This window comes from Lagopus leucura, unplaced genomic scaffold (assembly GCF_019238085.1).
Source record: "Lagopus leucura isolate 7727_CA_CO unplaced genomic scaffold, USGS_WTPT01 Super-Scaffold_100040, whole genome shotgun sequence".
Taxonomy (NCBI): Eukaryota; Metazoa; Chordata; class Aves; order Galliformes; family Phasianidae; genus Lagopus; species Lagopus leucura.
The window spans coordinates 643,023-669,001 of NW_024962289.1; the positions used below are offsets into that span (position 1 = coordinate 643,023).

Sequence of the window (25,979 nt, forward strand, 5' to 3'; positions counted from 1 at the left end):
TCAATTATCAACATTATCAATTCAGTTGTGCCCAGAGAAACATCCCAGGTCTTACAGTTAACACTTACATCTGTTAGAAAAATGTATGGCAAAAGGAAGTTCGACTGAAATACAAAGCAGTGAGACCTGGATTCAGGCAGAAAAAGAGTCTAAGCTTGACCCCCTGTCTGCAACAGAGAGTCACTGTAGATTATGGTAATACATAAACTGCTTGTTCAGTTTCTACTTATGTTGCTATATAAGTTGGTTTCCTAAGTTAAATTACATTAAAACCCTTTTACATAATGAGCAAACTTTTTAAGATAAAGGAACCTGCCATGCTGTCATTTTCTCTGCATTAGGAAAATTAAGTAGAAACAGTGAGCATAGAAATAGTGTGTGAATGCTGTTGAAGTTTTAACACCTATTCCTCTGTGATCTCTTCTTTACAAGAAATATACATCCTCTGCAGATTAAAGAAGATGCCTCAAAGCAAGATACAGTGAAATCTCTATGTAAATTTGTTAGTAGAAAAGACACCAGAAGAAGCAGCTTAGTGGATTGTAAAAATGACAATAAGTAGAATGGGCATCTTTCCTCTGCTTCTTGAATTTGGAATGTTCTTATTCAGCACAGGCACACCCAAGTAGAAACAGGCTGTTCAGGTAAGAACATTCTGAGTAGTTAAGAGCAAAACAGGTAGGTTGAGCTGAAGTGTTAGAGAAAAACGGATATTCAGACTATATACTTCAGCTTGAGTAGACTAATTTTTGTGCTTTAAAATAAAGTTACCAGCTGTAAAGCTGGTATTACTTCCTTACAAAGCTTGCTAAATTGATTGTTGCTTTTGGCTTTCACAGTTAGAAAGTAAAATACAATCCTTGCATGGCGTGAAAAGTGAGGATTTGAGAAGGTTATCAGGGAGGCAGATCTGAACTTCAGGAGTTCTAGACTTCTGTCATCTTTAATAGCGGTCCTTAAATGTGAGTGGAAAAAAGCCACAGCCTCCTTTGCTATGAGCATAGCAAACAGCCCAGACAAGGTGTGTTCATGTTGTAAAGCATAGTGTGGGATGCTGAATGGAGTTGCTCTAGCCGTACTACAAAGAAATTCATTTGGTCTGGTGGGAAGGAATAGAACATTCATGTAAAAGTCATTTTTACTTGTAGCTGTAGGAAATGTTTATTCCCTTTTCCACCAAGTGGCAGTGTCCTCCTGGTTCCTTCCTCACTGCTTTGAGCTTGCAGGGTATGTGAGAACTAGAGAGTAAGAGTGTGGTTACTCTAAATCCAGAGTGTGGTGAGAAGTGAGGCACTTGATCAGCTGATGCTTCTGGATAATTTCATTTCTTTTTTCCCAGCTGAGTGCTCTAGCTCTCATCCTTACTATGAGATGTCTGAAGACATCTTAAATGAGATGGCCTCTTAATGAGAGGCCTGAAGTCATACTTAAATAGATGATGTGAGCCTTTTATATGTGGCCAGGGTGTTCCCAGTGTCTGAGTCTGTGTGCAGAAAGCCAATCCTTTAAGATGCATGAATGATGTGAAACCATTGCAAATGATTAGTTAATTATAGTCTTTCCAAGCTCAAGGTACATTCAGACTCCTTTTCTATTGTTTTCCCATCTGAACATGTGGTGAGTGAACTATTTTATCTTATTTGAATCATTGAGGAGAACAATTGACAGGCCAAGTTGTGTGGAGGAGTTCCTCGTTGCTGGAGCGTCCTGTGACTTGGCTTCATTTTTTGCTTGGGTGGTAACACAAAACCTCCAGCTGGTGGTCAGTTTTGGATGTAAATCAAGGAGGCTAAAAGTGGGGAATGGTGTGAAAAACTGTCAGTGGCATTTGTAATGGTAAAGTGATGATGGGGAGAGTGGAATTCATTGCCTGCCTCAAAGTTGCAGTGGGGAGACTTTTCTACTCCACCATATGGTATTTATATTTGCCTGTGGCTTTTAATCTTGACTCTACCTTGTTTTGATCTTGAGGACTCATCACATCTGTCTGTCCTTGCAGCCCTTGTTCCTCACTAGAGGTAAAGGAAATAAGAAGGCCTGGATGGAACTGCAGCTTTCATCTTTTTTTTTTTTTTTAAACTTATTTTCTGCTGAGCAGGAAGTTACAATGAGTTTATCAAAATAAAATACTGATATCAGTCCACTGTGGTGTCTACCCTTGGAGAGTCAAGTGGAAAATTTCTTTGAATCTGTTTGGGGAAAGAGATGTGCCAGGTATAGAAGAATCTTTAAGCTTCATCAGGCATCTGAAAAAGTTCTCCCACATCAGGCTTTTAGCTCATAGGATTTTCTGTTACTGCACACCTGTGAGGCAGTCCTGAATGCTATATGCTTGTAATAAAAAAAAAAACAAAACAACTTCTCTTTTGGAAGCAAAGTCAGAATTCTTGCATCCTGTAACTGAAGTGTTTCAGGGACCCACAGAAAATGAGAGATTCACAAGGAAAGGTAAAGGAAATTGCTTCTTCAAATTGTCTGAGAAGGATGTGCTCAGACTCTGGAGCAGCACACTGTTAGTAACCAAAATGACTTCATTGCTCCCTGCTTTTGGTATTAAGTAAGCAGTTACAAACTTCAAACAAACTACTGTCTTAAAGGGATTTCAGAAACAAAGCTTTCTGCTTAGGAGGAAAAAAAAGTGGTTCACAGAAACTGCTGGTGAAGGACTGGTGTCTTTTGGAGTCCCAGAGCCTGGATGGATTCTTAGATCGTTTCATCAGGCGATGGAACCATGAGTGCGAAACGAAGGATGTTGTGAAAATACCTGAAACTTGACATTCTGCTGGCAGTATTGGTTTGGAATGATGAGGGTTAAAGGCCCTGTGGTGCCTGCCAGGTGCTTGGGCTCTTGCCAGCCACTGGTTATAGTTGCAACCTTGATGCAGGAACAAGATACCAACCAGGCTGCAGAGCATGCTACAGTGGCCTGCCCTGCAGGAGCAGGAACGTGAACCTTAAGTGCTGACTTTGTGCTCCAGGTCTTATTGGAGGGGTTCTGTGTTGGTGCTGTAGGGCTGAATGAATAGCAGACTGCAGGAGGACAGGGCACAGCCCTTCAGCTTGGTCTGCTGGTGTTTTCACAGAGGGAATCATTAACTCTTGAGCTTTGATTCTGTTATCAGGACTAGCCAGCGCAGGAACTCTGATAAATATTGGCACTCCCTATGCAAGTATATGCTTAACACGTGGTAACAGTTATTTGAAAGGAGCAGCTTTCAGAAGAAGCTATGTTCTCTGGTTTTAAGGGTCCTCCTGCATCTTTGTGGTGTTCTGTTGAGAGGCAGTCCAAGTGGGAGGTAGCAGAAAGGTGTCCTGGTCTCAGAGGTATGCGATGTTTCTATGCATGTCTGAGCACCACCTTTTGGTAGTCAGCAAAGCTGTGGAGCCCTTATCAACCCAGTCAACCTGTGAATAACTTCCCTGTGTTATGATGCATAGACATGTATTAAGGTAGAGCTTTTGATTGTGGTGTGGGTTGTTGTTTTTGTTTTTGTTTTTTTTAATATATCTTGCCTGGTCATTTGTCTGTCTGTTTAAATACCAAAATTATCTTGATTTCAAGTAAAAGTCTTAGAGGATAAGAACAAGTAACTGGGGGATTGTGCAGTAGTGTAGTCCTGATGATTGACTCTCATTTTGATAAGGCATGTGAATTTTTCTGCATTCAGCATGCATTCATCTAGCTAGATTATCAGAAGGTACCTGAATGTACTCAGGAACTTACACCTCATGTAATTTTACTATGAAAAAGGGGGGGCGCCCCCCCAAATTAGGGGAAAAATGGTATCTATAATAGAAAGCTGTTCTTCCATTTTCACAGGCTGCAAGATGTAAAAGAAGGAGCTGACCTCTAAAATCTTTAGAAAATAAATTAGAGTTGTTTGCTGTAGCGGTGGCAAAGGATGAAGTTTGTTTAAGAAATACCAGCCCTTGATACTTTCAGCTGCTTAGAAGGAATCCAAAAAATTCTGCTTAGAATGTTACAGGTCACCCGACTGAAGAACAACTGTTAAAACTGCTGTTCTGCCCCAAAACTGTGCTCTTGGTGGCTGGAGAAGCTGTGTGTTGATCTTGCAGTGGTTGGATTTGGTAGGATGTAATGGCTTTAGAAGTGTGCTGTAGAAAGGCTGCTGAAGTCCCCTGCCCTCCCTTGTTTGAGCTTTCTGATGCTATCAGGCTTAGTATTTTGGGCTCTGAGAGGCAGGAATGGCAGAAGAGCTGCCATGCTTTAAAAATGGCCTTGTGTTACACATGGCTGTGCTTGGTGCTGTGTGCAGCTTTCAGGGTTCAAGTTAAGGTTGCCTCTCCAGTGGTTTGTTTCCCACTCATTTATCTGCCTGTGAGTACAGCCTGCAAGAGATAAGCTCTGCAGTTTCACACTGGTTTCACTCTGTACTCTATCTTCTAGTATACTTGTGCAGAGTGCTATCTGCCCTTCAGCTCTACATATTTTCCCTCATTTTGGCATGCTCTTTTGCAGTGCTCTGTGGAGGCAATCAGGAAGATTGGCAGTTGAGCAGGCAGCATTACACGTGGAAAACCTTTAGGGGGAGTAGAGTTAGCTCAGCTTTTCCTCCTGTCCTCTCTGCTTTAAAAATGAGTGCCCACACATTGAAGCAGCTGATGCCTTTCCAGGTTCCCATTTTTAACCATGTGGCTGACATTAGTAAATGCCAGCAACAGGGAACAAAGTTGTGTTCAGCATCTTTGGTTCTTTTTTCTTTTCTTTCTAATTATTATTTGTTATAAATTGTATGATTATTTTTTGGTCACTTCCCCCATGTATTTCAGTCCTGTTTCTCCAAGAGGGAGATAGATCACAGCATTTGAAGCTGGCTTACCTACTTCAGAGCTGCTGGCTCCAGTCCAGCCTGTGAGCTGCTTGGAAGATGAGACACGTCCATGGACATGCTCGTTCCTTTCTCCCCGCCAGGCATACAAGCTGTAGCAGACTCCTCACTCCCTGCAGTACTAAATACCACAGATTATTGACACAGGTGTGGCTTCCTTTTCTCCCAAGGAAGAGCCAGGCTTTTTCTTCTGTTTGTCTTTAAACTTGAAGAAAAGTCCTTTCTGGAGCTGCTTTCCATTGCATATTTCACCTGATAAAGGTCTGAGTTCTTCAAGTCCAGTTCTGTTGCAATTATTTCTGTTTGCTGTACTGAAATAGCCTGTTTTGAATTAGCACGTTAGTGCTTGTCAGAGTGAGAATCTGAACAGTCAGCACAGATGGAGGATTGCCTCCAATACCAACAAATACCAGAAAATAGCTTCTTCCACCTTGCCTGTTATCAGAACAGAAGGATGAAAATCTGCTAGATCTTCATGGGATCTATTCATGGAGGAGGGTGCATCCCAGTGAGGATATTTTTATGCCTCACCTCTATTCCAAACCTGATGAAGAATTTTCAGTGGTACATATTTGGAAAGAAAGCTTGTGCAAGAAGTTGAATTTTATCACTTCTCTTAAGCCTCAGCTGCAGCAAGGGAAAGGTGCAGGACTTCTTACAGCCCAGCTTTATTTTGCACTGCAGCAGTCTGTTTAAAAAAATAAATTGAGAGTAGCCTGACACCTTGAGTTATGCCATGTGGTGCCTGTACTTCACCTCTGAATTCCTGTTTTATAGTATGATGCAAAACTGACTTGAAAGCGGGGTTAGTGGGCTCTGCAAATCAAGGAAGCTCTCTATGAACCATGGTTGCTCCTGGTGGAGACTAGCAGGAGCTGAGCTAGGACTGCATTTCAAGTGTAACAAAGCACATGCACAGAGGGATGATGTGCAAGTGTTAACCTTGGAGACCCCCAAACAGCAGTCCTGTCAAGAATGAGGAGAGAATAGGGACAGCAAACGCAGGTGGCTTTGGAGCACTACAGTAAGGCAGACATTATTAATAGTCCCTCAGCTTTTCCAACAAGAGTCTTGGCACCCTGTTCCTTAACTGGAAATTATTTTTGCCATATCTTTGTCAAATATTGAGATAGCATATGCCAGGTGAATGGAATCAAGTTTCAAAGAAGTTATTTACAGGCTTTTATGCAGTGAAAGCCTCCCTTCTGAAGTCTTTTCTTACTGAAACATTTTGCCAGTTGCCAGATCTTAGGGTTTTTCAGTGTTTTTTTAATAGATTTGGAATGAACTGGAGGTGTATCTCAGACTTAATTTATCTTAAAATTAAAAAGCAGCGTCAGCTGCACATGGTCTTTGTTTTGGTAAGGATTTGATAAGGATTTAATAAGGAATGTCTCAGGAGTTGACTCTTTCCTGACTTCTTCCTTTTTTCTTTTTGCCTGTGATGATAGTATCTTGAAGTAGGTTTGTAGTCTGTGTATCTGCTTCACTGGAGAGGAATATATCAGTTGATTCCCATGGGTAGCTTGTTTCTAAGCTGCTGTACTGCTCTTGGTACCTAGACTATGGTTCCTGCAGTTTTTTCTTAGTTAAATTTCTTATCCTGTAGCAGGCAGTTTGCCCAGAGCTGTATATTGGAGTTGGCAAACAGGATATAGCTGTAGGAAATGGGCTTGTTTCGGGCTTTCTCTTGGGATTCTTCTATCTCACAATACAAAAAAAAAAAAACCCCAACAAGGTGGGGAGAGGGGAAATAAAAGCACTGTACTGTAGTTCCCTTGTGTTCCCTTTGTCCAAACTGAAAAACTCTGTGCATTAATATCTTCACTTATCCACTGGCATGACAACAGGACAACAGTGGGACTGGCTTACTAGTTTTGTGGGTGTCAGGCTAAATTGGTTTCAGATCTCTTTGTCTGTGTGCAGCAGCATCTCTGGGAAAAGAATATGTTGTTGGGTGACTGGAAGATTTCTAACTACTTTTTTTTGAATGTATGCTAACTGGAAGAGTGTGGAAAAAGGAAGCTGCAGTGCTAAGTTGACTGCAAGTCTGGGAAAGCAATTGAGTGGTGGCAAATCTGGCATTGATGTCTCCATTTTTTTTATGGCTTATAACTTAAAATGATCACCTTCTGTTGTCTTTCTTCCCCATCTCCCTGCTCAACCATTTCTTATAGCTTGAAGTACACCTGTGCTAACAACCTGCAGATGCGACTGCCTCTATGAGAAATTGAAGGTTGGATTTGTACCCTTTGGCAATAGTGCCAGTGGTTATGTCCAATGTGAGCTTTGTACTGGATTTATGGATCTTGTTTCAGGAAGGATTTAGCAAGCATTGTTGTAAGTCAGTTCATTCTTTCCATTAAATAAAGCTGTTCTGGGCAAGGCTTTCCAAACTCGAATTCATCAGTCTCAGATTCATATTGTTTTTGTTTCCTTCCGTTGATCTCTGTTCTAACACTGCAAGGACTGTGTTTGGTTGTTTTTCTTCTCCATGAAACCTGAGCAGAGGCTTTTTTAAATGTAACTGAATGGAAACACTATTATTGAAAAAACGGTCCATATCTCACCACACTGAGATGTAGTCATAAGCCAAAGTGTTGCTCTCCTCCTGTGCAAATGCACATCCACTTTCTGCTCACTGTTCTTCCTTAACTGATTACAAATCTTGAAAACCTAACTGTCAGACTGGGTTCCTATCAGCTAGGATCTCACAGGCAGCATTGCCTTTCCCAGGGCTTGAAGAAAGCATTTGTCTGGGCTAGAAATGGAAATGGAAAACCTTTTCCTGGCTGTGTCCAGGAGCAGTGCTGCAGTAACTGTTTTCTGCCATCTGTGAGGTGGTATCTGTGGTGTGCAGAATCACTCCTAAGTGCACAGAAGTTGTGACTTATCTCGGTTGGCCAGTTAGATGTTAAAATTTTATTACTTTGCCCTTAGCAGTTTATGCTCTTCAAAGGCTGTCATTTGTTAGTGTCTGGATCAGGGAAAGGAATCTGTCTCCTGCTTGTCATGCTGTCCTGAAGTCCTCTCCCAACTTGGATCTGAGCTGCTGTGGCATCCCTTGGCTAACTCCAGTCGGTCTGCTGGAGCAGAGCCATCTGTCTTCAGGGCCTTTACCAGCTGATCTTGTGAAATCCAGGTTGCAAAATGAAATCAGCTTACAGAGTATGTGGAGAGAAAAATGCAATGCTGCTTTTTTTTAATTTTTTTTTTAAATCTTAGTCTAGCTTTCTTAGGGGTCATCATGTAATACTAGATGGAATAAAGAGGCTAGAGGAAAAAGAATGAGCAGGGAACGCCTTTTTCTTGCATGGGCTTTGTATTTCAATGATGTTAGAGATAATTTTCAGTATAATTGATGCATCAAGCTGACTTTGTGTAAGCTGTGAGAGCCTGGATGCTAAAGTCAACTCAGAGGTGCTCCTGTACAGCCTTCAGAGGTTGGGTTTGTGAAAACTGTGCAGTATTGGAAGGGGCTGCCAGTGATATCTTAACTGTGCTTTCAGTGATCAGGATCCAAATGGAATAGAACCCAGTAAGTACTGTCTGGAGCTCTGGGATATTTGAGGGCTCTAATAGCTTTTGTAAGCTGACTCTGATGGAGAGATTTGATGTAATGTTGGAACCACTCAGCTATCTTCATATTAGATGCTGGTATATAGGACTGGATGTTGAAGTAGCAATCTATAAAGAGATAAACTTGCCCTGAATGGATCTAGATGGTTTCCCCAAGTCCAGTTATATTCTAAATGTTCCATTGTTTAAAAGCCTTGGCATTGCTTTAGAAATCTTATCTGTGCATAGTATACATCTTCCTTCTCACAACTAAAACGTAGCTCTGCAGTATTAATTGTCCCTCATTACCCCCATTTACTGATTTTTCTGTCTCATTGAACCACAATATTGAATTTGATCTGCAGAAAATGTTTGTTTTTTTAAAAAATTCTGTCCCTTCTTCTGATCAACTCATTATATTTAGTGTTTGTCCAAGACTTAAATTAGCCAAGGAAAGTGTAAGGAATCTTTTTGGGAGTGTTATTCAACCAAAGGTTTGACTGTTCTGAATTCCTGGATCTTCAGCAGATGCTGAGAGGTTTGAACAAGACTTCTCTTAAACCTCTTGTCTGCCAAGCTGTATGTCTGCGGTCAGGCTGTTGGTACTTGCCTTGCTATGGTGTTGGACAGTAAACCAAGCAAATACAAGCAGATGCTGTAGCATGAGTCGGTCAACCCTTTGTTTTTGGAAGGCATTTGGGAGGCTTGAAAGCAATCCAACTTAATGAAAAGCTGTGCTGATGTCTTCAGCTTGCTAATGATGGAGCAGTGGGTGAAACTCGTCAGTAAGCAAAATTCATATCCTCTGGGGAGTGAGGTGTGGCTATAATGTTAGCAAGTTTGTTCTCCTTTGTTTGATGTAGCTCTAGGGCTTCTAATGTCTTAGCTTTGACCTGAGGATGTATGGACTGGACTTGCTTGAGTGGCTGTGGTGGAATGAGGGTAGGCAATGTGGGCAGATGAATACACAGCAGCAGCTTAAGGCTGGCTTTAGTTGGCCTGTTGTACACTGAGTGGGCTCGTGATGAAGCTCTAAGATTGAAAGGTATAAGTTAAAGAAATATCTACTTCTAGTTGCAGGAAACTTACAAATTCCAGAAATTCATGAAACGTGCTATTCAACACATCTGACTTTAGAAAGAGATTTGTCTAGCGTGTGGTACGTACCTGGGGAGGTTTGGGCCATCAAATTGTCCCTCAGAATACTACTGCTTGCATCCTGTGTGCTGCTCCTGAGACTTGAAAACAGGCTTCTAAAAACTTCAGAAATGCAGCTCATACCCTTGTAACCCTGCTAACAGGCCATGTCAGAGGGCAGCCGTGTCTAAAGCTCCTGAATTTGGCCGTGCTGTTGGGTTGCTTGAGGACATGTTTGGTACAGACAGTCACTTTAGGGATTTTCCTCCTTGATGGCTTGGGCAGGAAAGCAGTGGGATTGTTAATGGAACAAGAAGCACAGTGCTGGGTGAAGGTTGGGGATCTGGAGGTGCTCAGGGAAGCAGTCTATTTCTTCCTCTTCCCTCTCAAGTCTGTTCATAACAAAAAATTGGGAAGTTGGCAAAACGTAATTCAGTTAAGTTTGAAACAATGGCAGCCCTCCTTTCATCCCACCAAATATTTGTTTGCTGTTTCAAACCAAGGTGAAAACCTAAATATGTAGGCAGCAAGTTCTCCCCCCCAGGGAGGTGGAGCAGCCTTCTGACCTAACAGAATCACAGAATGGCCAGAGTTGGAAGGGACCTCGAGGATCATGAATCTCCAACCCCCCTGCCACATGCAGGGCCACCAACCTCCACGTTCAATACTAGACCAGGCTGTGCAGGGCCAAACATTTGCTGCCGAATGGATAATGATATTGCTCCTGGATACAGAGCTACAGATGTAAGGGAAGCTTATGAACCTTTCCAGCCTGTGTGCAACACTTCTGTACAATCTGAATTTGTCCTCATAATCTGACAGTTACTGTGGAATCATCTCCGTTTCCCTGGTGGTAACATGAGGCTCCGCTCTTTCATGCTGGGTCCGTGGAGGATGCAGCTGAATTCATATCCAGTGCTCCCACCAGAGAACTCCTTCTCATGGCACATCTTGCTTTGAAATGCTGTTTCTCATTTATCTTTTTTCCCCTGCTGTTCTGAAGACCCTGGGAGGAGAAGAGGTGTTGATGTGTTACATCGAGAGCGTTGGCTTAGAGCGGCTGGAAGCTGTGCTGGGATCCTGGTGCCTTGCCAGCTGGCCAGCAAGGAGATGCGTGTTCCTTCGTGTCCTTTTCTTTTTTCTAAAATAACTTCAGCCTTTTATTGTTGTGATCCAAGCGTACTTAAGGAGAAACAGTGCTTTTTTTCATGAATGACTATTAAAAAAAAAATGCCACACAGCAGCGAGTGACACACAAAGAATTTGTTTTTCTGCTCCGTGAGGGCTCTGGTTTCTCTGGAAATTTTTGAGTTTTCAGTGTGAATTTGACCCAGCCTGTTCCCAGATGCTGACCTCGCTCTGTTCTCCTCACCTTGTCCATCTCTCACCTGACTGGAAATGGAGTAAAGGAGGGGATTTAGAGCCTGGTTACCAAGCAGCGAGGAGACAGCATTTTGTCTGTGTCAGGTTGAATGAATAGCTTCTGTGTTCAGAGGCACTGAGGAATTTTGGACACGCAGTCCAGTGAGTCACAAAAAGTCTTAGGGAGGGAGGCAGGGGGAGAGGACAATGTTAGAATACAGCTGATACTATTTCAGAAGCTGAGATGGTATTGCTTGTGACTCCCCTGGGGCTTAACATAAGTACCAAAATGCTTGAATGTTACTCTCAGCGTGGTGAAAGTGTATTTACAAATGTCTTGTCCTGCATAACACTCCTACTTAGCAGACTGTAGTCCAAACATGTGCTGTGCTCCTGCAATTGAAGCTGCCTTAATTTATATTAATGTAATGAAGGAAGGACTGACTGGTTGTGTTGAAGATCTCTAAACAGAGTATGCAAGTCAGTGGTTCACCTTGGAGCTCCTGGATGAACAGATCAGCTCCTGGAAAGCAGCAGCCAAGACAGACTTGCCAGCAGAGCATTCTTCCCAAATGTGAATGCTCTGAAACATTGACTCTTGGCCTGTGCCAAGGGCCAGGCACCAAAAAATGGAGAATTTATGGCCTGATCTTTTTTGAGGAAAGCCTGCAGTTGCTGTCATTTTTGCAGAATTCAAAAGGCGCTGAGTGTTTGGGACTCAAAGGAACAAAATCCTAATTCTTCTGTTAAATTTAGACTTCAGCTTTGAAAGGAAGCGGTGCATCCTGTTAGGCTTTGACTTTCCATGTTACAAACATTGCTCTATTATCTAATAAAATGCATTTCATTCTTAATTGATGTTCTTTTGTCTCAGAAGTAAGATGTAAGTTTCTAAACAAATGGACAACGTGGCTTGTTCGATTGGAAGTGTATTTTAATGGAAATCTGTTTCTGTCCTCTTTCTCCCAGGAATTCTCAGAACTGGAGAAAAGAGATCCTCAGGAGCTAGTTGGTAAGTTTGTTCAGAAGTATTCACTTTTCTTCCAAGTTAGACCTTCTAGGTTCTCCCTTTTGTTAGTATAGAGAAAAAAGAAAACCAACAGAAAAGCATCTTCACTCTGTCCTGGCGACGCTGTAGTTTGAGTTACTGCCTCTGGTGTTTTACATCAGTGGAATTTTCCCAATGCAGTTGTCTTTTAGGAATAGTACCATGCCTGAAAATACATTGCATGTTTCAGAGAGATGTAAAGGGTAGCTTGGGTTGGGGCTTGTCTAGAAAAACACCAATAAAGCTGTAGCTTTTTCTAGATACTTTTGTGAGAGTTGGCTTAACCAGGAGTGAGGGGGGGTGTTTTGCTCTGTGACTTCAAAAATTTCAGTGTAGCAATGTTTAGGTGGAGTACTGTGTGCTTTGTAATGGTTGTTGGAAATTATATGTGACATCTCATTCACTGCACCATTATTAGATTTGGAAAAAAAATATTGGAAAAATCCAGTGCAGTCAGCTTGAAATAGAAACCTCTGCTTGATCTCTGTGGGGCTGTAAAGTGTTGTATTTTGTGTTGAAGCTTGCACTATCTCACACTAACCCTTTCTTCCTGAGGTTACTTGTACAGTTGTATGGTAGCAGGTGGTAGTACCATAAAAAAATGGGGAGTTTAGAATTGACTTAATTATCCATCAAGCCAGCTTTTCCAGGCTCAGCTGTAGTATTTCAGGCACACTGTAGTAAATGTAAAATAAGATATGGGGCAGTAAATACTTAGATGCCAAGTTGTGACCCCTAAAGCAGTCATCACCCTGAATTTTTGCATTTAAGTTCTGGCCTGCCCATGCTTTGCACCGACCCAATGCCTATACTGAAATATTGCCCCTTAGAGGGCAAAACTCCTTTAACCAAGTCTTATCACAGAATACCATGGAGATTTTCATCCAGACTGCTCATATGCCCCAAAATTAACATTAGAAACACGGATGAGACAACAGCATGTAGGGGAAAAAGTACAGAGGAATATCTGAGAACCATCTGCCCTTAATTCTCTGCTTTACAAATGAGTGAAGCTCTGTGCTTGTAGAGCAATGTATTGTTAAGATCTTTCTTCATTCAAGCAGAAGACTCAGATTGCAGTTCTATCAGTCTACTTTTTTCCAAGTGAATGCTCCATTCAGGAGATGAGACTGAATCTCATGTATCTTATGATAACCAAGGCTTGCATGCAGGTTTGAGTGCTTCACAGAGGGCTTGCATGTCAGATACTAATAGGGGACAGTATTGGTAAGTCACAAGCCTGGATTAAAGTTGTAATATAGCTTTCATATCCTCTTCCAAATGTGGCATGCACAGAACAACATTTAGGCTAGCTTTGTGTAGGTTGGCATACTTGCTGTACTGGACTCTGAGGTCCTTTGCATTAGGCCATATCTTATCTAGTCGAAAAGCAATTGTTGCACTAAGCCTTTTGGTTAGTGTAATGTAAAAACCACTCCCTCCCAGGAAGCTTGAGCTTTTAGAATTAGGATTCTTGAATGGAGAAAGGTGTGAGATTTTCCGACGCAAAGCAAATAACTGCTTCAATCTGTATTTTGTTTAATTTTGTTAAAATTTTGTTTAATATCAGTATGTGGAAGCATAAGTCTCCCTCAGAAGTTTTTCAAAGTAGCTTTTTCCATTAAAAGCTTGTGGTTTGCCCTTCTCAGATAACCTGACGTTGTTCAGCATCATCATCATTAAAGTCTGTGGTTATGTAGCTGCTTAGGTACAGCATTAATACTGGATCCTGTCAAAAGCAACGTTCTGTTTTGCGTCCACTGGGCACAGTGCTGAAGTCTGTGTGCTCTGAGTTCATCTGAGCAGTAAATTCAACTGATCCACCTTCCTTATTCTTATTTTTTTCTCCTCTGTGAGCTTCCCAGCTGGACCTGTTCGCTCATCTGCTGAGCACGTGCAACATGAGCTCTACAGTTGGCACAAAAACCAGCTGGGATGAGCACTTAGGAAACTGCATGGTTGTCTTGTTTCATACAGAATTAATGATTGTACAGCCAAAGCCTGAAAGACAGTGAGGGGAGGTTTGCAGCAGTAACTCCTGTGTGGTTGAGAAGGAAGCATATATGAAATGTTTTTTGATAATTTTTTGCCCCAATGTTTCTGTTTTATTTTTTTTAGCACTCCGAAGAGCACGTGATGCTAACAGCATGTCTGCATCTGCTGTTTTCTGCAGCCTTGCAAAACAGTATTTCTATGCTGTTTGTTTTCCTTCTTGCATTTTTCTTTGCAGCATAGTTGTTTACCTTTTGGACTATAAGAAGTGTTCTCCCAACTCTTAGGATATCTCAGCACAAAGTCAGTGTTCAGAGCAGCAGAAAATATGGCTGAGTTGCAGGTCTTTTTCTGCATTTCTCAGCCCACAGAGCAGAAAGGGAACCAGTGTCCTCCCATGGATGGGTGATTCACTGGTATGTTGTTGCCTCCACTTCTTCCCTGTGATTTGGCTGTTCTGGTGCCAGGAAATTAGAAACCCACACACCCTGGTTTATGCCAAGCAGACTTCATTAGAGTGCCAAAGAATGCAGTTTTAGAGACCAGGCACCAGTGATTTGTGTTTTCTCTAGGGAAAAGCTGTGCCCCTCTGATTGCCCCCTCCAGGTCTTTGCTTGTTTTTGTGTGTTTTTTTTCTTTGCATAGCGTAACCTTTATAGACAGTCTGGCACCTGATACTGCCTGTAATCCCTTGCATGCTGCTGCTTAGGCAACCACAAGTGAACCTTGAAGGGGACAAGAGATTTCAGTCCTATCTAGGGAGCAGTGGTATTCGGAAGACTGAGGCAAGATGCTTTTCCAGACCTCAAGTGATCAACATCTCAGGGTCCCCAGGTTCAGCCAGCTGCTCCTATGCTCTCTATTCATTTGGTTTTCTCTGCTCTTTATGACTTCACGTTCATCTGTAGGAAGCAGGGTTTGCTTGCTCTTTGCCTGTCTCTGGCATAGCCTTTGGGCTGTGAGCAGTCATTCTGGAATTAACTGAGCACACAGTATGGCACTTTCTGCCCTGCTATGCAATATCTCTCTGTACTCTTGTATATGGTGTGTAGTTGTATATAGTGGCCAAATAACCCACCTGTCTGAAGCTGACAATTAAATGGAAGCACTATATCCATCTGCCTCCTCAGGATCTGGCAAGCAGATATCCTCAGTTGTCTACTGAGATGCTGAATGTTTGCTAGGTATGCACTGCTAGCTGGCTGTGCTATGGCCCTGTAGCCCAGGAACAGCTGAATGTCTCTCATCACTGTCTGCACTTGCAACACAAAAAGTTCCAAGCACCTATTGCTTCTCCTGAGAATTTCCTCTTCTAACTTGTAGATCAGCTCATGGAAGGATGCATGAACTGAGCATGAGTGGTAGCCACATCCTTCTTCACAAGTAAGATGCTTTTGGTTCCTGGCATGGCACTACCTTGGCTCCTTATGCCCCTGAACCCCCAGCTGGGTTGTGGGACCTGTGTTTTACAGCTTTGTTCTTGTTAATGCTCTTTGCCTGTGCCGTGAATCTGATTAGGGGAAGATATTTACTTATCATGAGCCAGAACTTGGGTGTGCCTGGGGAGATTAATCATGCCAACGGCCAACTTCCTGAGGTCCCCACGTGGAGATCGTGTAGGCAGCAAGCCAGCAATTGCACCAATTGGAATCTGCAGCCAGTGTCACTGCCACTGAGTCATGTAAAAGTAAAGCTTAGATCTGGGCTGAAATAACAGGATATGCAGAGCAGTTGGATGTATCCTGTGAGGACACACCTTGGCATTAGCTGACCATCAACAGTGTATAGCCATGGAGTGCAGTGCTTGGGACTTGGAAAACACAAAATCTCTTGCACAGGAGCCTGTGGATATTCATACAAGTTCCAGGATCCTCTTGAATGACAATCCATGCTGCCCCTTCCTCTACAGAAGTGGCTTGGTAGGAAGTGGCCGTGAAGTTGGCCTTGCTGATACCTCTTTGGAGAAGAAGTTGGAAGACTGCTCAAGGGCATGAATTATTTGCACTTTCTTACTGTATATAAGCCTGAAGGGGTAAAACTCATCTTTTGCTTCCTAATGATGTGGCTTCTCAAACTGGCTGTGATGTGATGAAATAACTGAGTAATGCTGAATGTTCCTGTGCTCATGTCTGTGCTGGATTTGCCAGGTGGAACATGATGCACGTACAGTGGGAAAGCTGTAGCCAAAAGTGTCCTACTTCATGATGAACTATTGAGATGCTTTCCCCCATCTGTATAATGCTGTGAAATTATTGTTTTCACATGGCTCAAACAAAAGGGCAAATGAAGACTGAAACCTGGAAAGTTATGGGCAAAAATGTACTGTCTCAGTGGAAGCTCTTGTTCATCTTCCAGTGTCATTTCTGTTTCATGGGAGCTTTGAACTGATTGCTGAATGACTGCCTTGCAGAGTTCTGGGCCAAGTTTGGTACTGTATTTCCCAAGTTCGAGCCCACAGTGCCCCTACCCATAGATGTGTTGCTTCCCTGTGGCTTTTCTGGTCATCTGTGAAGATGAGGAGCCAATGAGATGTCCAGGCTTGCTTTTTAGGATATTTATTTGCCTTATGAAATCTGGTTTGTGGCCTTTTTATTTTTTTTAATGTTCCTGCTGGTGTTGTGAATCCCTTAAGCCATTAATCAGCTTTCTCCTTTTCCGGAATGCCTGGTGTGCTTTCTATTATGAACACCTCTGTCTATTTGCTACTGTCTCTTAGGGTTCCTGAAATTCTAATTAAATTAGAAGCTATGCCATCCAATCAGCAGTTGTAACTTACAATAAATGTCTGCCTTGTTGTCACGGAGTTTCCCTGCCTTTCTGTAGGGGCTCTGGCAAGCTTCCTTCCTCCATAGAGGCCCCCTCTTAGTAAATGCCAAAGGACACTTTTTGTTCATTGCTAGCAACCGCTGAAGAATTTAACCCTCAACAACATCTTGATCAAAGAGAATGAATGGTCGCCTGCCAGCTTTGCATCCCAAAGGATGTCATCCTTGGTGTCCTTTATAGTCTCCTACATTTTTGTAAAAGAACCAGAAACTGTAGTAGCACTGAACATGTGTAATGTTGATTATCTGCAACCTCAGCTATCTGATGGTCTGTGCTGGAAGGCAGAAGTGTATGCTGTGCTCAAATGCCAGTGTTTGCCCTTTGGGAACGGCTGGGCATTAAGTCAAAGGAGCTGGACTCGAATGTGCTGGATTTTTCAGTTCAAGCTGTTTTTATTCCAGCATATATAACTGGGGAGCCACAAATATGAAAGACTTGCTCAATGCAACTGCTGTGCTGGTGTTGGGTCTTTTTTTCCACTACAGACTGTGACTCTCTGTACTAATTATGGTTGAAAACAATCCCCATGGCTTAAGTGTGGCACAGTGCTCTGCTCTCAGACTTCAGCTAGAAAGCTCCCTGGGTTTCCTGTAACTGAGTGGGAGGGCAGCCAGTAATAGAGGGAATGTGACTGTTTCTTTTGCTGATGTTTTTGTACACTAATCGTTAGGGAGCAGTCAGGTTCTGTAATGGTGTATCCCAACACAAACAGCTGTAGGAAGCTGGTGCTCTGCTGGTCTGTTCTTGGTCCTGCAGGACTATTTGTTCTTTCTAGTAATAGTCTGACTCTAAGCAAGGATCAGAATGCCCCTTAAGGAAATATTAACTTAAGGATGAAATGCAGTTTCTTGTGGTTCACTCCCTACAGATTGGGTGAGGGTTGTTTGCTTCTCGAACCATTTTGGTTCATGTGGGCAGGTCTTGAAGGGAAGAGGATCCAAGCAGGTAATGTCCCCAAAAATGGCAATGAGCCAGGCTGCTTCTGTGGTACTCACAGGTATGGGATGCTCACAAAGAATCAGACTACCACATTATCTGGGCTGTTTAGAGCAGGACTTTGAAGTGTAAATAGAAGACCTGGACTAGCGGAGAGCTTGATGTGTTGCTCTCAACACGGGGTGATAGATGAATGTTCCATGAATATACTTACATTCCTCTGCAGATCCTTTGCCTTTGAGGATCTTACCAACAATTCCAGCTGGAGTAGGGAGTATTCTTGCTTTTTCCAGATCTGCTTTGAGATAAAAAAGGCACCTTAGAATACAACTTGGATCCTGAGTGTGAAAAAGCCACAGCATAAGGTAGACACCAATCCAGCAGCATCCTGTTATTCTGCCACTGATTAAGCCTTAGGTTAGTTGCTTCCTGCTCAGCACCTTGAAAATGCCACAAGTACCAGTTAACATCATTCCAGTTGCCTTTACCCATTCTATTTCACTGTTCATCATACTAGCAAGGGCATAGAATGTTTCAGTGATCTGCATGGCTTGAAGTCCCTTCCACAGTACCAGAACTCATGCCCAGTTTGCTCTCCACAGCTTCTTTTTCAGAGAGAGTGCGGAACATGTCTCCAGATGAGATCAGAATCCCTCCTGAGCCTCCTGGCAGATGTTCTAACCACTTGCAGGTTGGTATAGAAAGTGGAAAGTTGGGAAATGTTTCAGGAGGGAGGGGGGGACGTTTGGGAACTCTGCTCAGTCTTTGTCAACAAGTCAAAAATCCAGCATTATCGCTGAGTTCCTAACAAAGTGAGTTTATACACTGTTGTTTTTTTGTTTGTTTTTTCATTTTGCAGGAATTTTAGCTTATGAATCTCACATTAGCTTAAAGCTAAATTTTTCCACAGTCTGTGTAGGTCATATTTTAAGATGGCTCTTGATCTCATCAGCGAATCAGAAGTAAAGTTTACTGTGAAGGCTGCTGTCCTCTGACTTCAGCAAACTCAGCTCTTAAGGAGAGAACAAATCTTTGTTATTCTGCATGGATCTGAGAATCCCCTTACTGGAATAGTTGAGGCAGCATTGACTAGATTCTTTCTCCACCTACATGTTGCTGGATGACAAGCATTCAGAGGGCATGCTGCTAACCTAGATGCAGCAGAAGAAAACAGATGTGTGTGTTTGCTGGTTTCACAGAATGGCCAGGGTTGGAAGGGACCTCAAGGATCATGAATCTCCAACCCCCCTGCCACATGCAGGGCCACCAAACTCCACGTTTAATGCTAAACCAGGCTGCCCAGGGCCCCATCCAACCTGGCCTTGAACACCTCCAAGGACGGGGCATCCACAACCTCTCTGGGCAGCCTGTTCCAGTACCTCACCACTCTCTGGGTAAAGAATTTCCCCGTGGTTTACATCCAAGTAATCTCAATAACCAACTAAATTGGTGCAAAACTGTCATGGTTTCCTTCCATGAGAGTTTGAAGATGGAAGGCTATTCATCAATTGGGTGTTAATTAACAAAAAGTCTTTCTAGGGACTTGATTCACACCATTCTGAGACTTGCAGAGTTACTAACTGAGCCTCTGGCTCTGATGTTGGGGCAGAAATGGTAATGTCTGTTTGGAGTATTCCCTGTATCCAGCTTGCAGTGTCTGCAAAGGAGTTGGTCTGAGTGTTTGCTGATGGCAGTCCTTGGTTTGTGGTCTGAGCAAAATTATGTAGTCTTCTCTATGTAACAAAACTCCTGTCCTAGGAGGAGGGTGAAAGCACCTTCTGCTCTGTTTTCCTGTTCCCAACAGAAGGCAAATGAAAGCACTGACTGCTGTTTTCTGCCATTCGTTTGAGATTTAACTGCAGTTATTTGCCCAGTAAGAATATAAGTAAAGAATCAGTTCTGGAATGCTCTATAAAGTCAGTTGCTACCATGGAATGGTGATTCAGAATGACTCACCAATGCAGATCATGCTTTCTTCTCCGCTCAGTATACCTGGGCGCACCCATTTGTCCTTGCATGCTGTAGGAGGATTCTATTGTTCTGACATCAATGAGTTAGTGCCTTAGATCTGAGGAATGAACAGAGCTTGAGAGTACAGACATACTAAAGCAGATTCTCTTTCCCTTTGAGAGCAGTTTACAGTGTAAAATCAAAGGAGAGAACTTGTCCTCTGTTGGAGGGTCAAACCACATCTTAGAGCACTTTAAGCAAGGGGATGGGATTGTTCTTCAGATTCAGAATGTTACAGGCTTTTACTGCTAATGTGTTTCTCTTCTGTTAGCTTTTCTCCTAATAAACTATACCTTGAACTTGGTCAAAGGGAATATTCCTTGTTATGAAGGTGACCTACTAGTTTCTTATTTGTGGACATTATGAATGTGACCTGTGTTGTTGCATCCAAGGGAAGGACACAAAAGGGGACACCTATTCAGTCATTTCAGTTCCCCAAATTAGCCTCCTTTTTGCAGATGATCCTCCAAACTTACCCCATGTGCACTTACCACACATGCACTTCATGCTGATTTTGCAAGGACCTGGTGAAAATGTATCTTGTGAAGGTCTTTTTTTAATGTTGGTTGAAATACTAGTTTTATAACAGTTCTCTTTTATTCAGCAGTTTGTAAACTCTTAGACAACGGCCAGTTTTGTATTTCAGTTGACTCCCTGTACAGAGGAAGACATTAAGCAGCTTATCTAGAAGAAACAAAGGAAAACTGACTCACCTCTCCCATCTTGAAAGTCTGAAGTCCTGGCTTCAGTGAGATATTCTCAGGAGGGATTTAAAGTGCATTCCTGCAAGTGTTTGGCTGCCAGCATTCCCCACCAGCAGTACCTGCTGATCATGTTGTGTCTGTAGCGCAGCACAGCTTGGCTCTGCTCACCTGTTTCTCAGTCATAAGCATGAGCCTTGACTTTTACACAGTGTGACCCAGCAGCTGATCTTCAGATGCCCTTCAGTCTGAAGAGGTGTGGAATGGCCTCTTCATGTTGTGGAAGAGCCTTCATGGAATTCACCTATCCCTCCTGGATCTAGTTTCTGCTGTCTACTGAAGGGAAGGAGTGTGCACTGATGCCTTGAATACAAACCTTTAAACAGTGAAGCTTTCAGAAAGTGTAAAGACCAATTGCCTTATCCATGAAAGCATGGAGAAGATGCTGTCAGACCTTAAAGCAGGAAGTTTCTGTACTAACCAAACTGCCTAGCCTTAGGGCAGAGGTGGAATCCTTTCTGCATGCAAGGAGGTCACTGGTTCAGTTGTCTTGTTTCCACATGTATGCTTTGATAGTCAGCTGGAACACTCACCCCTTCTGTATTGGCTCACCCTGTAATCTTGTTCCCTTAGGATAAGATTCAAAAGCTGTATGAGAGGAAAATAAAAGAGGGCATGGATATGAACTACATCATTCAAAGGAAAAAGGAATTCCGCAACCCCAGGTGAGCCACCATCTTTTCCAAAGCACCACATAGCAGAATCAAGGAGTTCTGCTCCTTGTTGGAGCTGTGGCAGGAGCAGGATCCTGAGAAAGAGGTGTTGCTGCTTACAAAATGGAGAGACGTCGTTTGACTGCAACTGAAAGAGTAAAACTCTTCTTTGGGGCAATAACTAGATCAGCATTTCAGATAGGTTTTCAAGTATTGTACATGCTCTGGATGAAATAGTTTGGAGAGTGTCTGCTGTGGGAGCTGGGAGATTGACCCGAGGGAAGTGGGAAATAATGTGGTTAACAGCATGCTGCATCCACTGCAGCAAGCACAACTGCACAGACTCTAGTTTTGCTCTTAACATTAAGAGGTGACAATTTCTTTTTACTAAAAAGCTGAAACATTTCTATTTAAAGAAGGGTGAATGAGCTAGAGGTAAACTCTGTCCTTTTCTTGTTTTCAGCATCTATGAAAAGCTGATCCAGTTCTGTTCCATTGATGAACTTGGTACAAATTATCCAAAGGTGAGATGCAGTTTTTTACCTGTCAAGGCAGTGGGTGAAAGCTGATGTAGGGCTGTGAGCTCTTGCACTTGGCTTTCCTTAGCCTGCCTGTTTAGAGGTCCTGCAAGGGAACTTTTGTCTGATCCTCTGTACTGAAGTGAATGTTTTCACGTGGTGCTGAGCCTTGGTGCCTCCAACTTTGCTTTAATGACTCTGAATAAAAACTGCTGAAGTGTGTACTCCTTTGGGATGGAAGCTGAACAGCAGAAGAATGCACGTCTTGCTCCCAACATCCTTTTGATTTCAAAGCTGTTTATTCATTCACAACATAACACAATCCTATAAAAGTGAAGTGCAAGAAATCATCAGTAATGAATATTGTCAGTGAAAAGCAAAACATTCATTTTTGAGCTGGGTTTTTATATATGTGACCATATAGCCCTAATGTGACTTTATTTTTCATCTTTAGGACATGTTTGATCCTCATGGCTGGTCAGAGGATTCATATTATGAGGCACTAGGTAATTCCAGGAAATCTCTCTTCTTCCTGTCCTAATTTAGCTCTTTGTGTTTTGTAGTTAATGAACTGCATTGCAACCTTCACCTTTAGAAATGAAAAGCATCACATGTTGCTTTTTAACTCTGTCATTCTGGTTGGGTGTGCATGAATGTTGTTGCTGCTTATCAGCCTGGGAAGCATTTAATTCAGTTCTGTGGTGTTTTCATCTGAAATCATTAATTTTGAGCAGTAATGCTTTTTTTTTTTTAAAAAAAAAGTAGATTTATGGTAGTTTTTATAGTTTGAAATGTGTGATTGCTTATAATGTGTGAGACAGGGATAGCTCTGTAGTGTTTCTAGTGCTTCTTGTAACTTCTGTTCTTTCTCAGCAAAAGCTCAGAAGATTGAAATGGACAAACTGGAGAAGGCCAAGAAGGAGCGCACAAAGGTAGCCATTAAAGCCAGGAGAGGCTGAGATGCAGGGCTTCTGTTTGTTTCCCTGCTGAGTTTCGTTTTGCTGCTTTGCTGGTTTTTGTGATCTACACTCCGTGCTTCATTTTGCCTGGTTCTGTCTTTTCTTGCACAATGTTTTCTCCAAGCTGTGCACATCAAGTTGTTTGCCCTTCCTTATAGGTCCATTTCTCTAGGCTGTTTATTCCACTGGCTTTGTTCCTGTTTTGTCAGTATTTTTAAGCCAGAGCTCACAACATGGTGTGCCATAAGCCAGTTACAAACCAGATATTCCACAAAGAATGGCCTTTTTCTTAATCTGTGACACTTTGCCTGGTGGTGCAGCCTGGTCGTTTAATTTCATCATACCTCATTGTGAGAGAATATGGGCTTTTTATTCTCTTTGATCTTGCTGTCTTGCTTCCAGTATCCAGTAATATTGAGCATACTTTCACTTTAAATGGGAATGTCTGGGCACAAAACATGCATTCTCTGGTACCCCCTAGAAAGAACACAGGGGCTTTGGAGGATCTTTTCCCTGTCCTGCAGTGGTGTTGTGTTTTAGCTAGCAGCTGGCATTGGAAGACTGAAACCCAGCTGAAACTGAGAGGCTGCTTTCTAATATTGCAGAAGGCTCCTTTAAAACTCAGTACCTGGAGGTTTCTTTTTGTGCTGTGCATGCTGTATCTTGCTACGTGTTTTGTTTTTTGGCACAGTAACCCAGGTATCTGATTATGTCCTCGCCCATATCTGCAGTTTTGAAAACTGGGATTGCATGCTGTTGTAACTCTTGTTGCTAGGTTTCTTGCTGTGATGCAGTTGCAGTAAATCATGCAGGTAGGGACTTGTCCTACAAGTTTTTTAAAGGAAAAAACACAGGGTTTCCTAATGATATAAATGTACATTTTAATACCATGATCTGTCCTTTCTGGGTTATTCCTATGCTTGTAGCAGTTGACAGACAGATTATCAGACCAGACTTCAGAGCTGAGACACAGGGAACATTGATGATTATGGCTTCAGGACTCTTTGACCTCAGGTCTACATCTTTCTTCCCGTGTGCCAGCCAGCTCTGAGACCAAAGCCTCATGTGATGCGAAAGCAGTAGCTTAATTTCTGCAGGGTTTTTTCTCTTTAAAACAAACAAACAAAAAAAACCCCATAAATTAAGACTTTATTTTTTATCTTCTCCCCTTTCTCCTCCTATTTGTGTCTCCTTTCCCAGATTGAATTTGTGACTGGCACTAAGAAGGGCACAACAACAAGTGCTGCCTCTACAACAACCACGACAGCCAGTACTACAGTTGGAGGTAAAGGCCAGTTGCATCCATATGTATTAAGCTGCAGTAATGCTGGGATTTGTGCTTCATGGGTTCCTGGGACCCCTGAGAGCTCCTTACTGATTGTATAATACAAGACAGTGTTTCTTTCAGGTGCTAGAGGACTAGCTTTCCTCTAGTTCCTGTATCCTATGGCTGTCCTTCTAGAGTGGAAGCCTAGGACAGTTAGTGCAGTGCTTTATTAGGGTGTCAGGAAATCCTGTGATGTCTGTAGTTGGAGTGTTCTTAGGACTGATGCATCTGTAGAGAACTGGAAGACTGAAAACTTATTCTCTTGCCTACAGCCTGCCTTTTAAACTGGAAACCTTTAAAACTTTAAAGACTGAGCGCGTCTTGTGCCCATGCTGGAGCAACTGAAAAACATGTGCTGTGTTAAAATTAAACATGCTTTGGGGCAAGGAGTCAACTGTCTCCCATTTGGCTGGAGTTCACATGTAGAGTTTGACTCCTGATTATAAGGTTGTTTTTCCTCCTCAGCATTTATAAGCAGTGCATGCTGAATTGATGTGAGCTGCCTAGTCAAGCAGAGTATATTAAGAGTTGATGAGACAGATTGTTAGGAAAGATTTAGTGCAACTTTTAACACAATGCTAATCCTTGTTTCCTTGATGAAACTTGCAGATGCACAGAAGAGGAAGAGCAAATGGGACTCGGCCATCCCTGTAACAACAATAGCTCAGCCCACCATCCTCACCACTACTGCCACACTGCCAGGAGTTGTCACAGTGACAACCAGTGCAAGTGGATCCAAAACTACAGTCATATCAGCTGTTGGCACCATTGTGAAGAAGGCAAAGCAGTGACCAGCACGCTGGGCTTGGATTTTTGGACTGAATTGTCATCAAAACCACTGTTGTTGAAAGGGAGGGGTGGCTTTCACCTTTGGTAAATGGTGACAGGATTCTTTGAAACAGACCACAGCTCTCATTTGGAGGAATGGGGGCAGGAGCAGGCATGCCAGCTGTGTGCGCACACCAACGGACCTCTGCCGACAATGCCTCTCTTCTTGCTTCAGGAGGAACCAACCTCTGTATTGTGCTGGAGGAAGATGAGATACACATTTTATTTGTTGTATTACTGCTTTAGGTTCTTGTCCTCCTTGCAAGTCTGGTTTAACGTTGTTTTTTTTTTTAATATTTAAAAACAGAAAGATAAACAAGCAGTGAGGGAATATCAGCATTGCCCTTGTTTATTCCAGATCATCCTCAAAGGCTGTTCTTGTGATATGCACCTCCCTTGAACGTGCCAGCTCAGCTTCAAGGGGTGTGAAGCAGAGACTTGGTCAGTGCCCATCCTCAAATGTGTAGCAGAGACTTGAAGCTCAGTCTGCATCTATGAGCGTAGATGGACTGTTTGTTATCATACTGACATCTGTACCTGTGTGCATATCTGTGTGTATCTTGGTGATTACGTGTTTAATAGCTGAAATATTGAGGTCACTGTACTGACGTTGTCATGTTACCATCTTTCAAGGATGGAGATTCCTATGCAGAAGCTGCAGAGATTTGGTTTGTTAATTCGTTTGCAAAGACCTGTGCAGAAACCTTTCATTGTCATGGGATGAGTTTGGAGTTACAGGAGAGCATCTGGTCCTGGCTGTGATGTTGTCTTTGTTCTGGATAGTGACCTACCCCACAGTGCACACATGGCAGTCACTGCTTGCTCCAATGTTGTGAAAAAAGTATTTTCAGTTTAAAAATTTTATTGTATAAATCTTCTTACTTGTGTTGCAGAAATTATTATAAATATTGAAAGTCTTTAAAAAAAAAAAAAAAGGTGTCATTCATGTGTCTGCATTTCTTATCTTGGTAAGGGAAAATAAGCACCCATTTTTTTTGTACTTTTGGTTACAGAAAACAGGCAGATATGCAGTACATCCATGGGAGATGGGTGCCATGAAGTTTTGTCTTGTTACTGATTTATTCTCTTTTTTTATATCTCAGACACTGGAGGAAAAGAGAAAAAAGGTGTTCAATTACCTGGATTGGGAATGGTTTGATTATAGAGGATGTCCTGAAATAATTGGTGACTCAGCTGTTCTCAATGGTAATTTT

General features: G+C 42.4%; 1 protein-coding gene across 1 annotated transcript in view; it reads left to right on the forward strand.

The window, feature by feature from the left end:
- Positions 1 to 25,707, forward strand: part of LOC122186918 (SAP30 binding protein) — a 29,524-nt gene extending 3,817 nt beyond the window's left edge. The window contains exons 3-10 of the mRNA XM_042883965.1: positions 11,877 to 11,919; positions 18,312 to 18,400; positions 21,054 to 21,145; positions 21,597 to 21,657; positions 22,106 to 22,157; positions 22,525 to 22,583; positions 23,811 to 23,895; positions 24,547 to 25,707. Of these exons, the coding sequence (XP_042739899.1) occupies positions 11,877 to 11,919; positions 18,312 to 18,400; positions 21,054 to 21,145; positions 21,597 to 21,657; positions 22,106 to 22,157; positions 22,525 to 22,583; positions 23,811 to 23,895; positions 24,547 to 24,728 (663 nt within the window). The 3' untranslated portion in view covers positions 24,729 to 25,707. The remainder of the gene's footprint in view (positions 1 to 11,876; positions 11,920 to 18,311; positions 18,401 to 21,053; positions 21,146 to 21,596; positions 21,658 to 22,105; positions 22,158 to 22,524; positions 22,584 to 23,810; positions 23,896 to 24,546) is intronic.
- Positions 25,708 to 25,979: the final 272 nt, after the last annotated feature.